This window comes from Benincasa hispida, chromosome 4 (assembly GCF_009727055.1).
Source record: "Benincasa hispida cultivar B227 chromosome 4, ASM972705v1, whole genome shotgun sequence".
NCBI classification, from domain to species: Eukaryota; Viridiplantae; Streptophyta; class Magnoliopsida; order Cucurbitales; family Cucurbitaceae; genus Benincasa; species Benincasa hispida.
The window spans coordinates 23,956,959-23,968,384 of NC_052352.1; the positions used below are offsets into that span (position 1 = coordinate 23,956,959).

General features: G+C 29.2%; 1 protein-coding gene and 1 non-coding gene across 2 annotated transcripts; one reads left to right on the top strand and one right to left on the bottom strand.

The window, feature by feature from the left end:
- Nucleotides 1-8,366: 8,366 nt before the first annotated feature.
- Nucleotides 8,367-9,316, bottom strand: LOC120076860 (ATP synthase subunit b', chloroplastic). The gene has a single exon (XM_039030808.1). The coding sequence runs from the start codon at nt 9,200-9,202 to the stop codon at nt 8,552-8,554; it is 651 nt and encodes a 216-aa protein (XP_038886736.1). The 5' UTR covers nt 9,203-9,316; the 3' UTR covers nt 8,367-8,551.
- A 211-nt stretch (nt 9,317-9,527) lies between these two features.
- On the top strand, nt 9,528-9,607 carry TRNAL-UAG. The gene has a single exon. It is a non-coding gene; the product is annotated as a tRNA-Leu (tRNA).
- The last annotated feature ends 1,819 nt before the right edge of the window (nt 9,608-11,426 follow it).

An 11,426-nucleotide genomic window follows, 5' to 3' on the forward strand; every position in this document is an offset into this window, starting at 1 on the left:
ATTTGATGTTTTTATTGCAAAACAGTTGCAATAATATTCAAAAAAATAAAAATAAAAATCTTATTGTTTATACGTAATAAGTCTAATGGCCCATACATGACATGGACTGAGATCAATAAGTACTTAATAATAATTACAACATAAGTACGTTTTTCAAAAAGTTGTACAATTTATAGTTTATGATGGGTTTTCATTTCACAAATAACCACTAATACAAATATTCTCCTTTTGTCAAATGACACATATGTTTAAATATGCAACTCACTTAATTTGCAACTAAATAAAAAATGTAACTCTGTATCAAATTTTGTTATTAATGTAATATAATATTAAAAATAAGGTTGAATTACAAATTTAATTTTTGAAATTTGAAAAAAAAAAAGTTAAAATTTAGTCTCTATCATTTTAAAAGTTAATATTTAGTTGTTATGATTTAATAAATCTTCATAAGTGGTCTATATGATTCAATAAAATCTGTTGGTGCCACATGAATTCTTTGTAAGAGTTTTATAAGACTAATTTTTTTTTTTAGTTATTTAAGAAGTATATATGTTTTTAATTGATATTTATGTGATATTTTCGTAATATTGAGATTTGGACATTTGAAGCATGTGATGTAATTATATTAATATAGAAGAAACGGAGAAAAAAAAGATTTACCGGGAGAGAAAAAAGAGAGAGGTGGGGGGAAAAAGGAAAAATGAAAAGGAAGGAGGGGTGAAAGCGTGAAAGAGAGTAATAAATGGGTTGCTTCCAAAATTGGCGATAGAATTTGGGGGTTGACAGAGAATCAAGTGGCAGTAGATTTTCAGAGATTTGGGGGTGAGAGTGGTCCCCAAGAAAAGGTGGTCCCATCACAGCTAAGACGACGTGGCAGTGCCGAATCTGATCACACCGTACACGTAGCATGATGGAAAAGACCTAAGCCCCCAACCTCCATGTCCACACTATACATCATTTATTTCATTTCTCACTTTGTCTTCTTCTCCACTTCCCCCCATTGACCAACCATTTTTTTCTTCTTATTCTTTTTTTTATTATTAGTATTATTTAAAAAGAAAAAAAGAAAAAAAGAAAAAAGAAAAAACCTTGTGGGCCCCCCTTCGCCTAGATACGCTTGACGTCATCTCTTACCATTTTCCAGAACCATAATGCCCAAATCACACTTTTATACTCGGCACGTGCTTTCCACGCCCCCCTGCTTTCTTTCTTTCTCATGCATAATTCATTCCCAATTTTTTACCAATCAAACACCCCCCCTAATTCCACCTAATTATGGTCATTGCCTCCATTATATTAACGGACTGATTTGGGCTCCACAATAGAATGCTGATAGCTATCGGTGATAATTTTCGATTTGAGAAGTATGCTATTGGTTGCTATCGTTGTTAGTTGCAATCAGTGATTACTTTCAATTTAATAAATGTACTATCTATTGTTATAATTAATAGCTATTATGAATTGCTATCTATGATGTTCCTATTAGTAAATAACACTAATAGCTATTAGTGATAGCAACTGATAGCTACTATCAGCGACAACTTTCAATTCGAGAAATATGCTATCAATTGCTATAATTGATAACTGTTATTAATGATACTGCTATTAGTTATAACTTTCAATTTTAGAAATTGGCTATCAGTTGCTATCAATGATCGCCAAATAGTGGTTATTGTTTATATGTTTCTATCAATGATAATGTTTTGATATGTTTCTATCGAGGCCTTTTGATTGATTTGTTGATACATGTGACATGTTTGTATGTCGTTATTGATGCATATGGATATAGAATGATATCCTTCTATATTGATAGTCATAGAGGATATCATTGATAGCTATTGTTAGTGATATATTTCTATTACTATCAATGTAAAGATATCACTAGTAGTATTTATGTATTGTGTAATGTAGTATCTGAGATGAAATGATTCCTCAAGATTGTTTGATCGTGCATAAAAGTTTTCACTGATAGCATGATATCATAATATTACTGATAACATGCTATCCATGATAACATTTTATCAAGGGAAGAAAATAAAAAAAGAAAAATAAACTAGAGAAATGAAAGAAAATAAAAAAAAGAAAAAAAATCGGAGAAAGAAAAAAAAAATATAAAAAATCAGAGAAAGGAAATAAAATTTTAAAAATAAAAATTCAGACAAAGAAAATAAAATAAAAATGAGAAACATAAAGAAAATAAAAAAATGGAAGAAAGGAAAGAAAAAATTAGAGAAGATGAAAGATTTTTTTTAAAAAAAAAAAAGAAAAAAAAAGACATGTAACAAGATAAGGGAGGACAAAATTGAAAATTAGAAAAATTTAAAAGTTGACTGGTCTAACACTTTCATATTTGCAAATATTTAAAATAGCTATTATATTTTTAGATTTTTCTCCCAAAACCCATGTTTAAACTGAGTATCTTGGGCCTAATATGTAACAACAAACTCATTTACTTCCCAAAGTTTTCAATCCAATCATCTTTTCTTTTGTTTTTACACTTCACTAACCCACTTTTAGTCCGTCCTTGATTTCTCACTCATTTCAAAACTTCTATGATTTTCGGTAATCTTAATTGCATTTCAGCCTCCTAAGCAATCCCTAAGTTTTCATTCACATTTTAAATTTGATGTTATTTTTTCTCATTTAGTCCTTTTCCATTCAAAAATTATTTCTTATGTTTAGTAGTATGTTTCCTAGTTAAATACACACAATTAATTATTCATTGAGCTCCCATCAAGAATGAGGAGAGAATGCTATCTACAAAATATCTCTATACATCAAATAACAAGTTTGAGAGGATATCAAATTTACGAAAGCATTAACAACTTTATTCTCCTACCTGTGAATGTGACAAAAGTGATCGGCTAATTTAATAGTATTCTCAAACATAAATAAATAAATAAATAAATATATATTCTCAATGAAAATATAAATTTAATCAAATGAAGACACTTTATTATTAGGGAACTCGATAATCTTCAAAGAATCAGACCCCACTCCAAGTGGCAGATTTGCCTGACCACTCCGACTCAACATCTTTCAGCTCCTCTAGCAATAGCATCAACTTCTAAGAAGCTAATACCTCAATGTTTTGAAATTTTAAATATTTGATGTAAAAAATTTATATGCAAATATTCAAATTGCCCATGTTATATATTTTATATTAGATGCTTTGTAAAAAAAATGTAATGCTTATATCTTTCGAAAAAAAAAAATACTTATATATTAGGGGGTGTTTGGAGCAATGATTATCATCAAAATATAATAATCATCTCTTGCTACAATAAAAACTATTTCAAAACCTCAAATTAACTACAATAAATACTATTTCAAAACTCTAATTTGATACGGTATTTACTATTTATTACCGTTTTTAATATTTTATATTCATTATTTTTTAAAATTATTTGCTATAGTGTTAACTAATTTCTTTCCAAACTAAAATAGTTTACACATCAAATACATAGAAATCATAAATACAAACCATTTCCAAGTATTTATTTTTCTAAAAAATTAAAAACAGTAAAAAGTAATTGAGATGTTTAGTTAAAGGTTTTTTTTTTTTTTTGGGGGGGGGGGGGGGGGTGGGGGTAAGGAAAAAGAAAAAATAACTAATATCCAATGGCAATATATATATTTTATACTTTTACTGACAGTCCAAGTATCAATCACTTTGACTATCTTTAACGTTAATATAGAAATTTGACTTATAGGACAGGGCTTTTTATATTAAATATGTAGTTTTGTCCATATTGCATACTTCCTTTTAAATTTCAATACAACCTTTTAAAACTTTTCAATTTTGTCTTTTTCTGTATAAAAAATTTATTTAAACCTGGGCGTTTTCTTCAATCATATTGAAAATCAAAGTTTATCGCTTAACCGCTAAATTACGTTTTGCGAGTGTGATGAATATATTATTTGACTAAGTATGGAAGTCACCGTATGGAATAGTCCATTATGAAGTGAATTGAAGTCAATAAGTACTATAAAGACTGATCTAGTCAAGAAAGACAAAGGCTGAGCCATAACTTCATACAAATTTGACCTATGGGTTGGCCATGAATTTTTTGTTTTTTTGTTTTTAAAACCAGCTACATATGGTTGGATTCACGAATGAAGTAATCCAACAACACGTAACTATCAAACTAAATTAGTAACAGCCAAATTAATCACCTAAATGAGTAATTAACCAAGTGACTGTTACAACGATATCTTAACCTAAGCAAAAGTGCATAATAATATACATTCAAGATCCGCTAAGAATACTTTGAGTTCTCAACTTTATTCCTCTATAAATTTGATTATTGGAGTGTTAATGGCTAAGTAACACACCAATTTAATTATTTTACCATTGATATCAAACTCAAGTATGAACAAACACAATAATATTATTTAAAACAAGTAATTTTTTTTTCAACAAATGAAATTATTATGAATTAAGATCACAAGAAATGAGTATGTTTTAAATATGTCAATAATTAATTGAATAAAAGAGAGATTAAATATCTGTAATATGAGTGGAGAAATTATATAATTAAGACAAACAATAGAGCATGGTATAATGAAAAAAGAATGGTAATAAAACTAGAACAAATAAACATCTCTAATGATTAACATATCCACCGTCGTATCAATCAGTCAACAAAACTACACATCTGGATGAAAATAGTACTAAAAAAAAAGAAATAAAACATGTATAAAAAATGGGATAATAAGAATAAGAAAGGGGGAAGAGATGGTGGGGAAGGGGAAAAGGTGGGGCCTAAGATGGAAATAAATGAGAAATAAGAGGGGGGGAATAGAAAAAGAAAAAGAAAAAGGGGGTGTACAGAAAAAGAACTGTTGAAGGGCACGCGAGGGGTACTAACACAGAAACATGATAACATGATCATTAAAGAGCTTTGCATACACCACCTTTCACATCTCTCAGATTACAATATCATCTCTCTTTTCAACCGTCCAGATTTCATTTTCTTCTTTTTTCCTTACATCCTCACCCTCCATTTTGATCATGCCAGATCTTTGACCCCACCATTACCCTTTTCCTCAAGTCAAACCCTAACCCAAATACCACTCTTCTTCTTCCCTTTTTTTCCCTTTTTAACCTTAGGTAAAGTAAAAAGTAAAAAGTAAATATTGCATCCCTGATCCCTCCCACACGGGCGTTTAATTTCTTTTCTTATATTTTTGTTTCTTTCACCAATTTCATTATTACTCACTTGCACGTGAAACCAATCAATTTTTTTATGTATTTTTTTTTCTTTTTTTTTTATTAAAGATATTGTAATTAAAATGTGAGATAAGAGAATTAAACCTCTAACTTTGAGATCGATAGTATAAGTATTATGCCAGTTGAGTTATATTATATTCTAATTTTGAGGTCAATAGTAATACAACCTCTTACTTGCATGTGAAACCAATCAATTTTTAATGTTTTAATTACTATTTTTGTTTTTTTGTTTCTTTTTTTAATTTTTCATTTTGATTCATGTACATTCACCTTGCTAATCATTTTAATAATCTACTTTTAATAGTACAATAATCGACATATACGATTTGAGAGTGTATTTAACAACTCTCTCTATAAGTACATGTAGTTTGAAAAAAAGCTAGAAATATATTAACAAACTAGTATTTAAACCATAATTTTTAGTTTTATTTCCATTTTTGTCTTATTTCACTTTTTAGTATGTGAAATTGCAAAACCCATTTTTGAATTATTTACCTCTTGTTTGGTAACCATTTCATTTTGTGTTTTCTATTTTTAAAGATTAAGTTTATAAACACTACATCACCTCTAAATTCCTTAATTTATAATCTAATTTTTACCAGTAATTTAAAAAATCAAGCCAATTTTTTTTTTTAAAAAAGTAGAGGTTAAAACTTACTTTTATTTTTGAAAATTTAATTAAAAATTCGACAATTGTACTTCAGAAATATGTAAGATTTAATTTTAAAAAACAAAAAACAAAAAACAAAATAATTATCAAACGGGAATTTAAATATTGTTATAATCATGATATTGAGCTTTTGATTTGATTAAACTTCTCTATAACATTGTAACATGTTGGGTTTTGGCAAATTTTTTGAAGAGACAAATTTAAACAGTAAAAATGAACGGAAAAGTCACGAGTTTCAATTCTAAATGGGGTATTGAAAGTAATACATGATACATAATTAAATGACCTTATGATTTTGGTTTCAAAATTTTTAATTAGAAACACTTTCAAGTTTAAGTATGTTAACTTAAGTTAAATTTTATTTTCATATTTTCTAATTTGAGTGTTGAGAAAATGAGTGATACAAACATTTTAAAAAAATGTTTCCATAATTAGTATCAAGAGAGAAAATTCAATCTGATTACAACAACACAGTGAATTTTATTTTTGAAATGAGTAACAAGTTATCTCTAGTTTTATATAGTTTTTCACGTAAATTATTGTTTTTTCTCGGTTTTTTTTAATATATTCTAAAAATTCTCAATTATTCTCGTAGTAAAAGTGTTGTTTCCCCCCCACATGAAATAGACTAATAAATAAACAACATTTCTCAAATTGTTGACCCTACGAACGACCCATCTAAGAGAGTAGTGGTGTAGGGAAAATGATTATTGTTATTAACCTACAAAAGTTTATATTTCGTGGGCTCCACAAACATATGCTTGGTCAATTTACAAATTATGTACAAAAATATATGGTTAATCGCGGTTCAACACTATAATTAATTGTTACTTTTTTTTTTGTTAAAAAAAAAAAACACTATAATGAATTGTTTATATATAAAAATTAGAATCTGTTTGAATCTCTTGAAAACATTATAAGAAAACGTTTCAAGTACTAAAAAGTGAGCTTTGACAATTTGATAATGAATCAAATAATATTCCTTGTATGATTGACTGAATATACAATGTATTGGCACACAAAAAAAGGTTGGATATTGATAAAATTTGCTAAATCTGGTGTAAAATGGACAAAAACTACATTAGAGTGGATATGGTACTTTTTGATACAATGATATGTCAAATTTATACCACATTCATTGATAAATAGAACATGGGAAGATAACGAAAGAAACGAGAGGATGGGAAGATATATAGGTATTAAGAAAAGGAAAAAATAAATATGTAAAAAGAAATGATGAGTGCTTATCTTTAGAGAGTCACATCCAAGCAAACCTAACTTGAACTAATTATTTATGTGCACTTTATAGCTTATGATCGGCCACACTTAGATACTGTCTACTTGTTTGTGTGTGTGTGTGTGTTTTTTTTTTTTTAAATTTTCATTTAATTATTTAGAGAAAAAAATAAAAATAAATCTTGGTAGAGATTTTCCACTATATAATAGTGAGTTGTTTGATTGAAATTTTAAAGCTTTAGAGGAAAAAGGTCAGTAGAGTTGGACCCATTGAAGAGACCTTTTATGTGGAAATGCTTTTGTAGATGAAGATGGATTTTTCTTTTTGATAGCTGTTGCCCATCTTCTTCTTGTTTTCTTTCTTTATTATTACTTATTTTGTCTATTATTTAAACAGAAAAGTCTTTCAACTTTTAAGCTGGTGCTTGGAATGGGCTGTTTGTTATGGGCTGGGCTGTAGTGGCTTTAGTGTTTTCTGAAAGCCCATAAACTTACTCGACAAACTACATGGGCTCGGATATCGGCCCAATCTAAGTATGGCTATTCCCATTAGTTGTTACCATTGGCAATTATATTCCTATGATGATCTTTTTCCGGTTAGAATTTGTGTATAATTGCATATGAAATTTTTACTTGTTAGTCAAATATAATCTTGACTCAAAATAGATGAGTATCTTAAATTGAAAAATATTCAGGTGTGTTATAGTTAATATCTATCAACCCTATTCTTATTTCTTTATCAAAATATTTTTTATATTTGTGTATGTTATTAGAGTGAGATGTAATGTCCAAGTATTGCTCACTTGAATTTGTATAGTTTTATATTTAAATGGTATAGAAAAATGGATTGCAAAAATTTAAGTATATAATATGTAATTTTTGAGGCTTTTAGGCACTTCAAAATCACTTGCACTCGTGCATTTTATTATGCAAAATTAACTTAATGTTATTTTACCATTTTTAAACCTAATTTTCATACAATTTCTGAAGAGATTTTATGTGATAATAGCTTCCTTCCAAATTTGCAATTTTGTTATAATAGACGTAATTAACAAGGCAAACCTTGCATCGAAAGTCATCTACACGCTTCTCCATATAAGTTTATCCAATGACTTAATTAATTGAAAAATATCATGATATGTAGAACATTTGAGCTTGGTTGGAAAAATTGAATACATTACGGGTAAAATTGAGAATTAACAATAAATTAAAAGTAAGCAGTTTAAGTGGAAAAATAAAAATAAAAAAAACGATGTTTAATTGTTTATACATTGAATTGTTCGTTCATTATGATTACAAGGCAAAAAATATATATAAGTAGAAATCAAAACAGAACGAAACCCATATGACAATCAGATCGGTGGTAGGTATGGCAATTAGAACCCTAAGAACAGGACACAACAGAAATTGATTTAAACGGGAAGAACCTTCTTGACGATCTCGTCACTAAGAGCTGCAATTTGAGCATCGAGGGATTTAATGGTTTCCACTTTCTGATTCTCCAAGTTCGCCAATGCCTCCTGCAACTCCGCATCAATTTTCTTCCTCCCTTCCGCCAGTTTCTCCTCCACCTCCGCCTGAGTTTCCTTCTTCATCTTCGTAAGCGCCGCCGAAATCTCCGCCCTAGCAGCCCTCATGACAGCGGCAGCTTGCTCGTCAAGCTGCTTGACCTCCTCGGAGGTGTCTTTGACGCTGTTGAGCTTCTCTTTAATGGCGGAGTCTCTTTCATCCATGAATTTACCCAGTGGGGAGAAGTAGATTTTGTCGAGAGCCACCATGAGAAGGAGGAATTGAGCCATCATGATTGGGAGAGTGAGGTTGAAGTCGAAGAGGGCGGCCTTCTCGATCTCTTCGGCGAGGGAAGGGGGAGCGAAGGAGAGGGATGTGGCGGCGAAGAGGGAGAGGGATTTGAGAGTAGAGGAGGAGAGAGAGATCGATTGGGGCTTTTTGAGGAATGATGGGATTAGGGCTAGGGTTTTGGGGATGGAGAATTTGGGGGTTTTGTTGGAGATGGAAAGAGGAGGGGAGAGGGGCTTGGAAGAGGCCATGATTACGTTCGCCATGGCTGCGTGGAGATGGAGGTTTTGGAGGTTTGAGGAAGATGACAATGGCGGATTGAGAAATGGGGTTAAGATTGGGAGAAGGAATGGGGATTTTTCTATCTACATTCTACAATCTGCATTCTTCGCCACACAATTTGATAAGGCTGTGCTTGCTTCGCCACCAACTGGGACAACAGATTCGGATTTTTCCTCACGTGCCATGCGCGTGCCTGTGGAATTAATTGGGCCGGTTTGTTTTCCATCGTATGTTAGCCTTTTCTTTTCTGAGCCCAATTCCTTCTAATTTATACTTTAATGGTTTAACTACTATTTCCCTCTCAATACAGACAGTTTGGCCGAGTGGTCTAAGGCGCCAGATTTAGGCTCTGGTCCGAAAGGGCGTGGGTTCAAATCCCACAGCTGTCAATTCCTTTTTTTTTTTTTTTTTTTTTTAACAGATAATTCCCACAAATTTATTTTCGGCAAGCTCGGAATTTCTATTTTATAACTTGCTAACAAATCTCGAATTATATAATTAAAAATTAAACCATTGTTAAATTACCAAAAAAAAGAAAAAAGCAAAAAAGAGGTTTCATCTTGTTTGAAAAAGGCTCTTATTTAATATTATGATAAATTTATATCTCTAAAATTTTGGAAGTTTTACCATTTAAATTTTAAATTAATAATTGTATCAATTTAAATTCTTTATTATATTTTATTTGGATACTTATGAGAGTTTAAGATTTAAATTGATATATTTAAGAAAGTTCAATGTTTAGATAGATACACTTATGAAAATTCAATGGTTGAATCGATACAATTATTAGTTTAGAGTTTAAATTGATAAAAAAATTGAGACAATTATTAGTTTGGAATATAGGGTTTAAATTGATAAAATTATTAGTCTAGGGCTTAAATTGATACGACCAAAAGGTTTAAAGGTATAAATTGATATTTACCCTTAATATACATTAACTTCTACTTTCATAATTATTTCAAATTTATCATTAGGGTAAAACATTAATTAATTATAGTAAAAAAAATAGACTCCGTTTGATTACGATTTCGTTTTTATTTTTATTTTTCTAAAGATTTATGCTTATTTCCTCCAAAATTCTTGACTATAGTTTTCATCTTTCTTAAATAAAATATTAATCGAGTTATTAGACAAATTGTAAAAACAAAAACAAGTTAAAAAAAACTATGGCCTCGTTTGGTAGCCATTTAATTTTTTATTTAATTTTTTTTTTTTTTTTTAAATTTAGCCTATAAACACTATTTCCACCTCTAAAATTTTTTCCTTTGTTATCTACCTAGGTTACAAAAAAAAAAAAAAAAAAAAAAAGTCAAAATTTGAAAACTAAAAAAAATAGGCTCCGTTTGGCAACAATTTTATTTCATACTTTTGATTTTTGAAAGTTAAACCTATTTCACTACAAGAAATAAAAAATAAGTTAGCTAACAAAAAACGCTTAAAAAGGCTTCTATAACGTTTTCCTTTTAAGCGTTTTTACATAGATCCTGACAACCCATGTTATTAAAAGTCCAAGACTTTTTATAGCATTTTTGTGTAGCTATAACCAATGCTATTAAAGATAAGAAGATATAACATATATACATTGATATGAAAACATTTTACGGCGTTAATTATTAAGGCTATCTTTGATGTATAATAACTTGTTCTTAATGCTACCATATTATAGTTTTTTTTAGTATTATCTTTATCATATAATAACTTTCATTAGTGCTATCTTTAGCATATACTGACCTTTTCTTAATGCTATTATATCATATATAACCTTAGTTTTATGCTACAACTCACACATTGAAATGTCGTAATCAATTAACATTACAAATATTTATTTTTAGCTAAATACACACATTAAATACTTGATAATTCATCAAATTCTATAACTTCCTTTCATAATTAAAATTGCATAATCCATTTATATATTACAAAATAAAGAAATTATCCAACAATAAAAGTACACCAAATATAATTTGCAACCATATAAGATGATAAAATATAAATTTCACAAGCATTCAAGATTATACATCATAGAATAATTGAACTTTCATTTTTTTTCTAATCTTTTTGCTCGTGTAAAGGTTTATCTACTAGATAAAGAGTTTGATGTTGTCGAGTTGGATGAAGTGAAAGATGGATCATGAGTTGAATTGAATCGAAATTTGTGAGGAAGTTCTCACTTGTGGTGAAATCGACATTGAAATCTTCGATAAGGAA